The sequence below is a fragment of the Schistocerca cancellata genome, chromosome 2 (genome assembly GCF_023864275.1).
Source record: "Schistocerca cancellata isolate TAMUIC-IGC-003103 chromosome 2, iqSchCanc2.1, whole genome shotgun sequence".
NCBI classification, from domain to species: Eukaryota; Metazoa; Arthropoda; class Insecta; order Orthoptera; family Acrididae; genus Schistocerca; species Schistocerca cancellata.
This window is the reverse complement of record NC_064627.1, coordinates 199,239,437-199,254,874: the sequence shown is the minus strand read 5'-3', so window position 1 is coordinate 199,254,874 and position 15,438 is coordinate 199,239,437. Positions and strand designations below refer to the sequence as shown.

The following is a 15,438-nucleotide window of genomic DNA, read 5'->3' as shown; positions in this document are numbered from 1 at the left end:
GCTTTCCACACCTTCAGCATAGTCTCGATAGAGCCATTTTCACTTTCGTTCAGCAAGTAGACAAGAAGTGAATGTCTATAACGACGTTTAACTGATTACAAAATTCCTTGGTCCATGGGCTGAATTAGGGCTGTCATATTCGGTGGGAGAAAGAGTGCTTGTACATGTATACCATTGGAATTTAGAGAAACATCTGAAGGATGACTGGGAGTATTGTCAATTGTAAGGATAACTTTCAGTGGAAGCTTTTTCTTCTTTAGCTCTTTTCTCACTGCTAGTACAAATGTTTCATAGACCACCGAGAAAATATTTGTCTGTCCATCCACACTTTCTTCTGGGTGCAATACTGCACTGGTAGAGTATTTGTGTCAGTGTGTTGAAAACAGCGTGGATGTTGGGATTTTCCAATCACCATAAGCGGTAGTTTACGACTCCCATTTGCATTACAACATGCCATTACTGTTATGCGCTGTTTCTGTTGCTTGTAACCACGAGCTTCCTTCTTGTTCTTGGCAGCTAATGTTTTTGAAAGAAGCATCTTGTAAAAAGAGTCCTGTTTCATCAGCATTAGACAAGGCATAAGCTGTTAAATCTTCTACCTATACTATCTTCCATCTTACAAACTCATCAGCATCCTTACCGTTAGCTGAGCAACTTTCCCTGGTGACTGTTAGCTGCCGAATGTCATGTTGTTTTTTCCAGTTTGATAGCCAATCTTCGCTTGCTGCAAACAAGTTACTACTGCTAAGTTGTTTGATATATGCAGCTGATTTTCCTTTATAATTGGGCCACAGACTGGAATTCATTTATTGTGTTGTTGTATGGACTACCTATAAACAGCTATGTCCAGTTCTTCGTTCTCTCTCTCTCTCTCTCTCTCTCTCTCTCTCTCTCTCTCTCGCATAACCTTCCGTTTTCCCAACTCACTATCTATTTGTGTTGAGTACTGTCGAATAACATCTTATTTATTTTTGATGTCATAAATAGTTGCTTGTCCAACATTGAACTCAGCAGCAAAGGCTTTCTGCGAAGAACCTCGATTTAACTTATCTGAAATTTCAAGTTTCTGCTTGAGGTCTAGTGTGACAAGTTTCCTTTAAGAAGACATGATTCCGAACTGTAAAGAAAGTTACAATTTCAAATACAGTATATAAAGTACGATTTAACTAAGCATTGTTGTGCATGTGTTTTCGGATGTGCGCCAGATTACTGAGAGGCCAGACTACTGAGGGCTGGATTAGTGAGAGTCTAGTGTACTACCCTGAGGAATGCCAGACATCTTTTCTTTTTTACTTTTGAAGTCAACTACTTCAACTGTGACCCCTCCGACAGGATATCATAAATCCAATCACACAACCGAGATGGTACTCCACTGGCACACAATTTGATTAGAAGCTGCTTGTCAGAGATTATATCAAAGCCTTCTGGAAATCTAGAAATATGGAACCAATTCAAGATCTCCTGTCAATAGCACTCATAACTCCGTGAGATTAACGAGCTAGCTGTGTTGCACATAAACGATATTTTCTAAAATCGTGCTGACCTTGGATTAATAGATTGTTTTCAAAGTAATTCTTAATGTTCAAACATAGCGTATCAAAATTCTACTGCAAATCGACATCAGTGATAGATCTGTAATTCAGTGGATTACTTGTATTTCCTTTCTTGAATATTGGTGTGACCTGTGCAACTTGATGTCATCAAGCAAACAGTTGTATATTATTGCTAAGTATGAACCTACGAGGGTTGTTTTTTAAGTAAGGACCGTTTGCGCGTATAGTCCCGTAGTTCGTGCGGACGCCGCAACAAGCCACCGCGCCACTTGCCGGCATCCTTCCCGTTCGCACTGATGCAAGTTGCAGCTCTGTAGCTGACTTGTACGCATCGCTGTGCTACTTTATAATGTTTACGATTATTGAATCGCCTGCCACGTGTGAGATACGGTCAGTGATACGTTTTTTGACCGCGAGAAGCCTATCAGCTGCAGAAATTCATCGTCAGTTAACAGAAGTTTATGGCTTGAATGCAATGAGTGAAGGTAAAGTGCGTCAATGGGTTAGAGTTTAAAAATGGCCGTCAAAACGTCCATGACGAAGAACGCTCAGGCCGGCCCTCTGTGATCACTGATGATTTGGTGGCTGCAGTCAAAACAAAGATTTGTGAGGACAGAAGATTCACAATTTCCACTCTTTCTTTGGAATTTCCACAAGTTTCAAGATCGGTTTTGTACAAAATTGTGTCTGAAAACCTAAACTTTAAGAACCTGTGTTCTCGGTGGGTACCCAGACTCCTCACAGAGGACCACAAAGGGAAGAGATTTGCCACTTCATTGGACTTTTTGTTTCATTACGAGGAAGAAGGGGATGACATGTTGAGTCAAATTGTCACTGGAGATGAAACATGGGTATCCCATATCACTCCCGAAAGCAAGCGACAATCGATGGAATGGCGACACACAACCTCACCCGTCAAGGTCAAAGCCAAACAGACGCTGTCAAAGCGCAAGATTATGGCAACTGTGTTCTGGGACCGACGTGGTGTTTTGCTAGTGGACTTTATGCCACGAGGAACGACAATCAACTCAGATGCCTACTGTGCAACTCTAAAGAAGCTCCGCAGAGCAATTCAAAACAAAAGGCGCGGCATGCTGACAAAAGGAGTTTTGCTCCTGCACGATAACGCTAGGCCTCACACCTCTCAAAAGACTCGGGATTTGATTGATTCTATTGGCCGGGAAGTTTTGGACCATGCAACATACAGCCTCGACCTTGCTCCTAGCGATTTTCACCTTTTCCGGTACCTGAAACACCATCTTGGCGGGCAGCGCTTCAATGACAACGATGAAGTGAAAGCGGCAGTGAACTCTTGGCTGTCGGAGCAGGCGGCCGAATTCTTTGAAGAGGGAATTAAAAACTTAGTTGTACGGTATGACAAGTGCTTAAATAAACAAGGCAACTATGTAGAAAAATAGGTGTGTAGAATCAGAAAATAAAAGTTTTTTTACAAAAGTATTTGTATCTTTTTTTAAAAATAAAAACGGCCCTTACTTAAAAAAAAAACCTCGTACTATGTCACCATACTATGAAAGGAAACCTAGCTGGTATACAGTCTGGACTGGACGACTTGCCTTTATTAAATGATTTAAGTTACTTTGCACAGTTTGAAAAATTAGAAAGATATGGAATGCAGATGGGGATGACAATCAGTCAAAGACCAAGTATATGTTAACATCTAGGAAAAGGTGTAGTGAGGGATAAAAAAAGCACGATTATGAATGGGAAAGAATATGAATGTTGTGAGAGCTTTAAATATCTGTTAACTGAGAATAATGATATGAGTGAAAAAATACATGCAAGGATTACAGGTGTTAACAGGAACTACTTTGCACAGATTAAAGTATTTAAAGCAGGAAGCCTCAGTAGGAATCTGAAGCTGACAGTATGAGACCTGTTGTGATGTGTGGTTCAGAGACTTGAACTACCTATTCGAACGCAGAACGACTGGTGAGATAAGGACTGACGAATAGAAGTCGGTGGGGATCCTTGAAAACCCTCGTTATGGAGAGTAAGTACAATGTGAATGTGCCAGACACTAGGAAATAATTGGAAGGAGAAACAGCATTGATCGTATTTTTTTGTTTTATTATCCGCAAAATCGATTTTCGGTCACTTAGTGACCATCCTCAGTGCTGTAATATACAATTAAAATTGGTAGGCACTGGTATCAACAAGCTTAGAGCGATCACATAAACTGTCACATTCCTCAAATAGGTCAAAAAAGACTGCAATGAGGAGTTAGCATTTAGAAAAAGTGTGCTGGATTGCTGTTTCTAGCTGGACCAGATGGTCAGTTGTGGATCTACCCTCCCGGAAACCATCCTGATAGGACAAAAGACGCTGATATTCAAGAATCCAGCATAATCTGTGGGCAACCATCCTCTCCAGCAGTTTGCAGAACATCATGGTGAGGCTAATCAGTCAGAAACTGTCAAAAGACATTAGATTTTTGCCTGGCTTAAGGACTGGGACAATGATACTATCTCCCCATTGTGAAAGGAAGACACCTTTGAGACAAAGACAGTTGAAGACCCTGAGTAGGTGTAGCCTTCAAGTAGCATACAGGTGCTGGATCACCTGATTAAGAATTAGGTCAGGGCTTGGGACCGTGTCACAAGGCAATGCAAGAATCTAAAACAGTTCTTAGTTAACAAAAGATTCATCATATGATTCGGTTTGATGGAGGATAAAACACGGGGACTTCTTCAACTAGTCATTTCTGCAGTAGAAAGGTAACCAAATAAGGAGAGGACATTGATGCTGTCACAAAGTGGGTCACAAGATGTTCACAAAGAAGCGATTCATTGGTATAGAGGCAACCCTGAAGGACAAGACCCAGAACAGTTGATCATTTGTGGCCAAGAAGACTATGGAACCTTGGCTACACCTGGGACAAAGAGGTGTTTATTCCCAGGAAGAAGACACAATACTCCAGCATTCCTTCTTCTACATTTAATTAGACAGGTAGCCTTACCACAAAGTCCCTTGATAGTGATAAGGTTTGTGCATGAAGGATGCTGCTTAAAATGTTCCACATCTCTTCGGCAATCCTGAACAGCAACTGCAATGTCTTGAGTCCACCATGGCACTGGCTGGCAGTGGAGGGCACCTGAATACAGGGAAATAGTAGTTCCGGCGGTGTGGGTATCACATCTGAGATTCTTGCACAACCTCACTGATGCAACCTGATAGAGAGCAGGCAAAGGTTAAAGCACAGGCATTCAACTGCCAGATGGGTCTTCAAGCACCCAATATGGTAGTCGGTCCATCGTGTGATGGCAAGGAAGTGACAGAATCACCATAAGCAGTCACTGTCACAAAGATTAGCATGTCGTGACCAATACAGTGAAGCCATGAGACAGAGAGAAGAGAACATTAGATCAATAACTGAAAAGGTGCCATGGGTGGCAGTGAAGTGGGTAGGAGTATCATTACTAAAGGAAGATAGATCATGGTAAGAAGCTGGCCAATTGGAAGGCTCCAACCACACACAGTGGTACTCACCAACAGGAGGTGGTGTGCACTGAAATACACAAGTACTATTGCTTCCAACATAGTACGAAGGGGAATCCACTCACTGACAACATCTGTGTGGACCAATGTATAGATGCCTCCATATGCTCTCTCAGGGTAAGCACAGTTCCAATAGAACGCACAATAACTGCAGAGCATTGGGGACTGGGCATCAATGAAATGCATTTCTTGTAGAACAATGAAAATTGCATAAGAGGAGAAAATAAAGTGTTTTAGTTCTGGCAGGTGTCAGTAATATCCATTACAGTTCCACTGAACGTTTGTGTAATGAGTGTCCAGGTTTGGTGTGAAGGAGCCAAGGGGACTGGTCATGCCCTAGGATCACTGTCTGCCACCAATGGCAGTGGAAACACATCAATGAGCATTAGTTCAGAATCCAATGGAGTGGGGGGATCTTGTGGCTCCGGGATCACCAGAGTGGCCTTGTCCCAATTCTTCTTTGGATGCCACGATTCTTGTGAGTTTATCCTTAACGAGCATGAAGATGGATGAAGAGCAGGCAACCCTGGGACCTACAGGTCATGGTTCCTTCAGCCATTGGTTGGAATCAGGCCTCAGATCTGTAGTTTCTGGGGAGAAGGATCCAAAGAGGGAGTCTTGTCACTGGTAGCTGCTCCTTCAGCCAGGTGCGGGAAGTGGTTGCCAAAGACGGTGCTGTTAGAAGCACAAGAGATGAGGGTGGTGGGAGAACCAGTTTTGAAAAAATGGAGGTATTGGGATTGATGACTGAGTTTCACATAATTTGACATTATCTGCATATACTTTTTTCCTTCAAGACTGGACAAACTGGTGAATGTTAAGTACGATGTTCCATGCAACTCACACACAAAGATGTGTTGTTCACAAGAACTACTTTCATGGAGAGAACATCCACAGCCACCACATTCTGGGGCCGCCATGCTGAAGGAAAACATATGACCAAAAAAACATATGATCAAAGCACAAGCATTGAAAGCACTTGTGAGCAGTGGGACATAAGGTTTAACATCACACTTGTACACCACGAATAAATTTTCTAGGAGGACACTCCTTACAAAGGCCAAGACAAACATGCCTGAATCTATTATATAATCCTTGGGATCTTTCTGGACTTGATGGACAAAATGTATGCCTTGCAGCTCAAGACCAGCCTGTAGTTCCTCATCTGTTTGAAGCATAAAGTCAAGGTGGAAAACGACTGCTTGGACCATATTCAAAGTCGTGTATTGGGCAATGATCACTGGTACCTTACCCAGACATTCACATGCATGAAGAGTTGTAGACTGAGCAAGAAAGAGGCTTTAATCAACAGTAATCCATTGCACATTTTTCATAAAGACTACTTCTCTAAATTTATTTTCAGTATGCTCCACAGAAATAATGACTTTGTTGCAGTAAAAGTCTACTGTACAGCAAGTACTTAAAAACTTGTTTTGCTCCTAGATGTCTGGTATGCCCCGCTTTCTAAGGGGTAGCCAGTATAGGGAAAGTAGTATGGTTGTAACTAATTGCATGGAAGTTTTGATTCCTGTCTGAAGAGATAGCCAGATCAGAACAACCATAATCTGCAAAATGTCCACCCTAATGTCAATTACCATGATCAAGGGCTCTACCCACAGACACCACTCACCCTAGCAAAGGCCATCTGGGATGATGGCCATTGCTGGGAGTCCCGATGCTCCAGGAACACAGACATCTACTTCATGGCATGCATGGTGCCCACGAGCACAATTCAGAAAAACTGGTGGTGGTCCGGATGCAGGCTGTAAGCAATCACTGATGAGAAAAACACTGGGTTGGGCAGCAAGCACAGCAACATGGTGGTCCAGCTGTCTCTTGGTCGCTGTTTGTCAGTGGTCATTCTTACAGACAGACAGCTTGTTGGTGGTCTTGGTGTCATACAAAGCAGCACAGTGCGTGCAGCTAAGTTTGTAGATTACATGATTGCTTTCACAAGTAGCCCTGCCATTGATGGAATAGGTGATGCTTGTGACTGAACTGGAGTAGGTGGTGATGGAAGGATGTATGGGGGCAAGTCTCACATCTAAGTGAGGGATAAGAGCCATGAGGCAAGGTTGGTATCAGGGGTGGAGTAACGATGGACAAAGATATTGTGTAGGTTCAGTGGGTGACAGAATAGCACTATGGGACGGGTGGGAAGGATAGTGGGTAGGATATTCCTCATTTCAGGGCACAACGAGAGGTAGTCGAAACCCTGGTGGAGAACGTGACTCAGTTGCTCCAGTCCTGGGTGGTACTGAGTCATGAAGGGAATGCTCCTTTGTGACCAGATGGTGCAGCTCAGGGAGGTGATGGTTGACCAAAACTTGTTTCTGTATAGGGCTGGGAAGGTAATTTCTGCCTGTGAAGGCCTCAGTGAGGCCCTTGGTATATTTGGGAAGGGAGTGCTCGTCACTACGGTTGTGACAGCCACGAGAGGCTGAGCTGTATGAAAGGAACTTCATGGTATGGAATGGGTAGCTGCTGTCGAAGTGGAGATATTGCTGGTGGTTGGTAGGTCTGATATGGACGGAAGTACTCATGTGGCCATCTTCGACGTGAAGGTCAACATTGAGAAAGGTGGCTTGTCATGTCGAGGAGGACCAGGCGAAATGAATAGAGGAGAAGTTGTTGAGGTTCTGGAGGAATGTGGACAGGGTGTCCTCACCATCGCTCGAGATTATGAAGATGTCTCAATGAATGAACCAGGTGAGAGGTTTGGGATTCTGGGTGGTTATGAAGGCTTCCTCGAGGTGACCCATCAATAGGTTGGCATAGGATGGTGCCATGTGGGTGCCCATTGCTGTACCATGAATTTGTCTGTAGGTGATGCCTCCAAAGGTGAAGTAATTCTGGGTGAGGACAGAGCTGGCCATGATGACCAGGAAAGAGGTTGCAGGTTTGGAATCAGTTGGACATTGGGAAAGGTAGTGTTTAACAGTGGCAAGGCTATGGGCATTACGGTTGTTAATGTAAAGGGAGGTGGCGGAATAGTGACAAACAAGGCACCATGTGGTACAGAAAGAGGAATAATGGAGAGTCAGTGGAGGAAACGGTTGGTGTCTTACATGTACGAGTATGGTTTACGAGCAATAGGCTGTTTTCAAGAGCACAGATTCTCTCAGTGGGGGCACAGTAACTTGTCACAATGTGCTGTCATGAGTGGTTGTTTTTATGGACTTTAGGAAACATGCAGAAGGTGGAGTGCAGGAAGTGGAAGGTGTGAGAAAGAAGACAGACTCAGCAGAGGGGTTGTGGGATGTGCCTGAGATCTTGAGGAAGGACTGGAGATTTTGTAGGATTTCTGGAATGGGGTCACTTTTGCAGGGTCTGTATGTGGATGAACCTGACAGCTGGAGGAGACCTCCCAACAGGTATCAGCTATCTCATCAAAGGCAAGGCTACATGTAAAAGCTGTCACTTAATTTACAATCTAAGTTGCAACCACTGCACTGCATTCTACATGGGCATAACAATCAACAAACTGCATGAACAGCCAATGACAAACTGTGGCCAAGAGACAGTTGAGTTGCCCAGTTGCTGAATATGCTGCTCAACACAACATTCTTCACTTCAGGGACTGCTTCACAGCCTGTGCCATCTGGATCCTTCCTACCAACACCAGCTTTTCCAAACAGCACAGGTGGAAATTCTCCCTGCAATGCACCCTACATTACCTTAACCCCCTGGCCTCGACCTTAGTTAATCCCCTTCTTTCATCCATTCACCCACCTACACAGCCTTCAGATTCCTATTTCACAAATGCACCTACAGTCTTTTATTCCCTCCTCTACTTCTCTCCTCCCCCCCCCCCCAGTCTAACCTCCCGACTGCTGCACCTAGCTACCCTATTCTGTTCTCACTATATCCCTCACCCTGCATGCTCCCACAAGCAGCAGTTCACCATCCCCAACCCCTACCCTGCTAAACCTCCCCCTCCACACTCAGCCTCCTCCTTACCTCCACAACCCAGACTGCACAGTGGCCAGCAGCATCACCTCAGTGGCCAGAGCCATTAGTCACGTGTTTTTGAATTATGCTTGCGTGAATGTGCATGTGTTGTCTACTTTAGAAGGTCTTTTGGCCAAAAACTCACATGTTTAGTAGTCTTTTTGTAGTGCCTGTCTGTGACTCAACATTTCCACTACATGATAAGTAGTGATCTATTGTTTTCATAATAGTGTCATTATTCCATCCTCGATCTTCTACTGTTTAACCTATCTGCTGTTGTTTAGTCATTGGCTTGCCAACGCTGTTTGTTGCTGGCTCTTTTCTACATTTCCACTACATGATGAGTAGTGATTATTCTTTTCATAATAGTGTCATTATTCTATCCTGGATCTTCTACTGTTTGACCTATTCACTGTTGTTTAGTCATAGTCTTGCCTATGTTGCTGGCTCTTTTCTATATGAAATAGGATTGGTGTGTGCCCATTGCAACATGCCCCCTCTGTCCTACACCATTCCTTTCCAATCAAGACACAGCCCTGATGGTTACTAACCAAGTACACAAGTGATTCACAGCGAATAGCCTAATCCTAACTATTTTCAAAAACAAATATGACATAGTTCCAGAAAAGAAATAAAAAACTTCAAGCTCCTGAATTGGATATTAGCAACCAGAAAATGGAAAGAGTAAATTGGTCAGCTAATGAAGAAACTTAGCTCAGTGTTATTCACACTAAGAGTCATTCCTCACTTTGTTGACTGGGAAGTAATGCTGTTGCAACATTTTGCATACTTCCATTCTAGACTTTCCTATGGTACAATCTTCTGGGGAAATGCTGCAGGAGTTGAAAAAGTTTTTAACTTCAGAAACAAGCATTGAGGCCTTTCATATAAATTCCTGCATTAATCTCTTCAAGTATCTCAAGATATTTAGGTTAACAGATCAATATGCAATACTCACTGATAATGTTTATAGCCAAACAGGGAATTATTTCAGGAAAACTGTCATTCACAACATCAACATAAGACAGGTGAAGGCTCTGCTACTCTCACAAAAGTACACACAGGAGTTACTGAGTCAGGTATTATGAAAATATACTTCTAAACATCTGATCAACATACAGAAGGAAGTTAATAATGTAAAAATTATGATGACAAAACATAAATTTGTTTATGTGATTAGGATAAAAGTGTACTTCCATTTATTTTACTATTTTAGTCATTCGTTTAAAACTTACACCAGTAAACTACAGGTTTTAATATTATAAGCAACCAGCTGTTCTTTGAAAATGAGCAAAATAGAATACATGTGATCATGTAATACTGTATTATTTCACTTGACTTACCCAACATTACTAGTACATTATGTGTGCAATATGTAAGCAATAGGACTAAATAAAAAATGAAATCAAACCCTTGCTTAAATCATATAATTTAATGACTTACTTCTGTTTCTACACCTAACTATACTGTTTCCTTTTTTTTATTATATATATTATTTTACACTTTTTTTATACTACTTGCGTGATCCTCGAGTGGAACAGAGGGAGGGAAATATGACTTTGGCGCGAATTGTGCCCTCCGCCACACAGCACTTGGTGACTAGAGGAGTATATATGTAGATGTAATCTGCCTGTCCACTTTTAATATTTTGATGTAAGTTCCCAGTGTCATTACAACCAAGGCCCCGGAGGCACATATTGATCCCATTTTTCTAACAGAAGTCTGTGATTGGTTGAGCACCTATTTTAAGACTGAAATCACGTGACAGGACAATATAGGTATACACCCTTCTATATGGTATCTAAACTCATTTGCCAATGAATTGGAGTAACGGTAGAACTTCACAAAGGGCCTCAAGGGAAATTAAAGATGGAACAGTGGATCAGTGTTTCATACGATTTTTTAAAAAATTAAATCGTAGGGCTATGGAGGTGGATGGGTGAAGATAAGTGATCAGTTTTTCTTTTTACAAATAACACATTTGCTCTTAATCATACGCATAGAAGGTGTTGTAAACATCTGCACATGGGAGGCCCATTGTTAACTTTAGCCGGAGTAAGTGTATTCTTAAAGTCACCTATAAGTTGTGCTTTTCTGCATAAGACTACAATTACTAAAAGAAAATAACGACATGAAACGATAAGTAAATTCAGGAGGATAACCTTGTTTGTTCTCGTTTTCATTTCAATGAGATATTTCTTGTAAATCACAATACAACACCTGTAAGAATTGAAAAATACTAGCAACCAACTAATTAGGCAACACCACCCGGTCTGAGATAATGAAAGTCACCAATTTCTGGAAAATATAGCAATCAACGAGCTTAATTTTCTGTATCTGTTTACAATAGCACTAGTCTGTTTCAGTTTTCTATCATCATGATCTGAGATGTCATTATTAAAGTTTAAAAAATGTTTGGACATGATGGATCATCGGTGAATTCCTTAGTACAGAATGAAAGCTAATATGGAAGGCACTGAAGGTTTCACATGGGAGTGAATGTGGCATACTCTGTCGCAGTGAAATAATATATGAAGCTGATAAGTGAGTGTTGGTGGGTCATCACATAGAACAAATTTAAGAAATGAGGGAAGACTAAATTATCTATTGTTATTGTCATTTTCTATAGAGTAACAGGTTATGAAATGACAAAAATCTGATGAACACATATAATATACAGGATTATCTTATGGGTGCACAGTGCACACAAGTAGTAACTGACTATCATCAGAGCAGGTGTAAACACAAAACTTTTATATGCATCAGTACCTCGTTCACTACTGTAAATAAGCATATCTTGTACATAAACAATTTGATACATGGTTTGGGACAATTATTTTATTGCTTTCTTGAGATAAATCACAGAAAATTGCATGTAAAACATAAAGCAAACATTCCTTTCAGCGTGCATAAATGTGCCACACGTTGGGTGACATCTCTCTTAAAAAGGACTGTATCTTATAATTAACGAAAGACAATTATCTGAACTATAAAGGTTTCCGTTACAGTACCCTGTCAGTAAAGGTATCGGAGAAACAGGTATGAATTATTCAGGAATAAAGTAGATGACTCGCCGAAAGACAAAGCACTGCACTGTCGAGAGGCACACAGACAAAAGGTATGGAGCTTGGCTACATTTTGGAATGCACTTCCTTATGCTAGCTGTCGGATCTCTCTCTCTCTCTCTCTCTCTCTCTCTCTCTCACACACACACACACACACACACACACACACACAACACACACACACACACAAACTTCTGTCTGTCTCACTCAATCCTGGAGGACCTCCTCACTACGGATCAATTGGAATGAAAGTAAATCTAATCTAATCTAATCTACTCACTCACTCACTCATTCACTCACTCTCATGCACACGCCTGTCTCCCTACATTGTGCTGAGTCAACTGATATATGAGAACTGCTGAGTCAAGTTAATAGGTTTTAAAATGGTTACTGTAAGACCACATTTCATTGCCAAACATTGCTCATATTTCCTTCTGTACAACATATTCAATTATGTGTTTATAGAAACATCATTTGTGGGGTTTATCATGACATCTGATCAGAATTTTTAACGACACAGATCACTGTGACCACCATCTAATCGCTAAGTCTTAAGTACGAGGACAGATATAGCAATTCTTCAACGTGACTTAACAGTTCCATACGTAGGTTTTGTGTGACATTATGTTGCAGGTCTCAAAGCAGAGCTAATGAAAGATTGGTGATATTATTTAATTTCATCCAAAACTAAATCAATATAAATAAACCTGATTATCCACGATCCCTCGTGAATGTTATTAATTCAAGAGGAAAACAGTGAAAATAATATGCTGAGTTCATACCTTGTTGCGGTGTTCCTTTCTGCGCTCTTAGTCTTGTCCAGTGTTCGGAGATATTCATTATGACTAGTGGGTGCAACGAAACAGAAACACTACCAACAGTGCCAGACGATGCCATAACACTTTTAGCTGGAGCCGTCTCGTCAACCTCCATTTCTGTTTTCTGAGAGTTGCTCATCGTGATGCGATAAGCGTGTCGGTAAAATATGAATGAAGAAATTACAGTCTTCTTCCAAATTCGCCTGCAGACGTTTCTAACACATATTTACACTCATTATTTCGCTACCTTGTGCATGTTGTTCTTTGACAGTGTGATGTTTCTGATTAGCGACGTCAAAGATTTAAAATTAATGTAACTTGTGATAGCGAGCATCGCTGACGTCTTTAGGTATATTTCGTAACAAATGAAACTATCAATGCAGCTTGTATAAAAACTAAAATTTTTCGAGGCTCAAAGAAATCATCAAATGTTTTTTCCTTTTTATTGGCTTCTACATTATCTAATGTGTAATCCTACTAACTCATAAAACGTAAGTTATTAACGGTTCTTTTTCCATAACTCCCACAACAGACCAATATCTTTAACTACTGATTTGTTATTTGAGTGTCGTCAATAGTACTGGAAAGAATACGTACAGCAACAGCGAGTTGAGTACCATACGCGAACATACAGGAATTAAAAAGTGAATTGCTGGAACAGCACCACATGCATGGACATCAGCATAAATCTGAGTTATACTACGGTAGCAATGTTTCTGGGCAGCAACAATTCTATGAAATAGTACCGTAAATTGGGGTGAACTGATCTAATGTGATGGACTGAGACAAAACGCAGTGTTTGATATGCCTCTATATAGGCAACGCAAAGTAAATGTGACGACACTGACGTTTCCCAGGCATGTACGTCAATTTTTAAAGCATGAGGCAGTCAGCTGTTGTTTTACCCCTAATTTTGCTGATTAGTTGTGTTGTTTACTATGAGAGATTGTGTTGTGCCTTGTCCCATATTTGAATAAAGATGAATTTCCTGCAAAAGATAAGGAACGTAACTATGATCAATAATTTTTTTAATGATATTCCAAATTTAAAAAAAGATTTCTTTTTAAGAAATGTAAAAAAATTAAAGTTGGTTATGCCCTGGACGTACCACTTCACTCCACTGAACCTAAATTTTCCTAATTCAATTTTTTTTTGTATTTTCGGTAGAACAAGATGCCCAGGTTTTACGAGTCCCCCTGGGACAAAATCAGCACAATGCTGATGATTTAAATAAAGTCGTAAATGAATTAAAAAATGGAAAATTAACTTTGGGTGCTGCATTGGAAAAGTGTCACAGACATGGATAAGATATTTTGAAAATGTAAAAAACACTCTTGGCATGCAAACAACTTTGCGTTCTGTAGAAGAGCCTGTATTGAAAGGTAGGTCTTATTCATTTTCTATGTTCACATGCAGTATCTAGGCCCTGCCAGTACCTAAATAGACATGTGGTAATTCCAGTCCTAACGCTGACATGGTAGAGGATGGAAAACACCAACCTGTAATGAGACGTAGAAGCACAATGCAATTGAACAAAGCGAATGGCGAGCAGACAACGCCAAGAGAGCAGATTTAAAGATGATAATGTCAGGGATGAAGAAATCTAATGATGGACGGTCGCCACAAACAGTTACAATTAGCGGTCCACTATAGTGGATATATTCCAAGAATAAACCTGATATAAACAAACACAAATGCAATAATTGGTCAGAAGCTGTAGCACACGTTCACTGGTGTTGTTATTCTCTTGGAAGTATGTCCTACTTATGTATCAGATATCTTATTACTAAGCTATGTTAAATGAAAGTTTAATATATTCTAATGTATTAACAGCTATCAACGTTTTATTCTTTATCATGCTTTAGGTATGTACTTTTTATATCAAAAATCGTGTACAGTCACTGTACTGTTGTCCTCTGATTGATACGCAGTAAGAAAACAGCAGAGGCCACTGCCTGCTCCATAGTGAAAGATGCATGTGGAATGCAGTTAAAAACTGCCGAGAAATAAGCTTTTCTTATTGTTTTCCATAAATTTACAGCAAAAAATAAGTTTTGAAGTTTTCTGAGAAACTATATTTGATACAGTTAAGGAGTAATCATGACTCTCTCAAGGTAGCCAAAGGGTGGTTTGTCGGTTATGGTCGGACTTTGCTTTCCGAAGCAGAGTCTTGTCGCGACAGGGCTGCTGCTGTGAGGCTCCTTCCTTGGGTTGTAGTTAGAGGGTGAGTGCTGCGCAATACATGGGTCTAGCCCTCTTAGCCTCTCCTCACCTGCGATCTTTCCTCCTTCATGTGGGCCCCCTGATTTTGTCAAATGAAAGACTGCACCGGGGGCTTGGGGTTCTTACCAGCCCCCTCCCCCCTCACATTATACTCTTTCTACAAGAAAGCACAAGTGGTGGCCCTTCTGCTGAAGGTGCCATCCCAACTACTCCAGTACCCGCCCGGTGAACCAGCCTTGTCGGTGAACCAACCTTGTCGATGATCTTGTACATGGGGCAGCACTGTATGCCTATAGTCAGTGCCATTGCAGC

The 15,438-nt window shown here is 41.2% G+C and overlaps 1 protein-coding gene across 1 annotated transcript in view; it reads right to left on the bottom strand.

The window, feature by feature from the left end:
* LOC126161520 (COP9 signalosome complex subunit 6) overlaps nt 1-13,191 on the bottom strand; it is a 37,461-nt gene extending 24,270 nt beyond the window's left edge. The window contains exon 1 of the mRNA XM_049917428.1: nt 12,868-13,191. Within this exon, the coding sequence (XP_049773385.1) occupies nt 12,868-13,042 (175 nt within the window). The 5' untranslated portion in view covers nt 13,043-13,191. The remainder of the gene's footprint in view (nt 1-12,867) is intronic.
* Between the last annotated feature and the right edge of the window lie 2,247 nt (nt 13,192-15,438).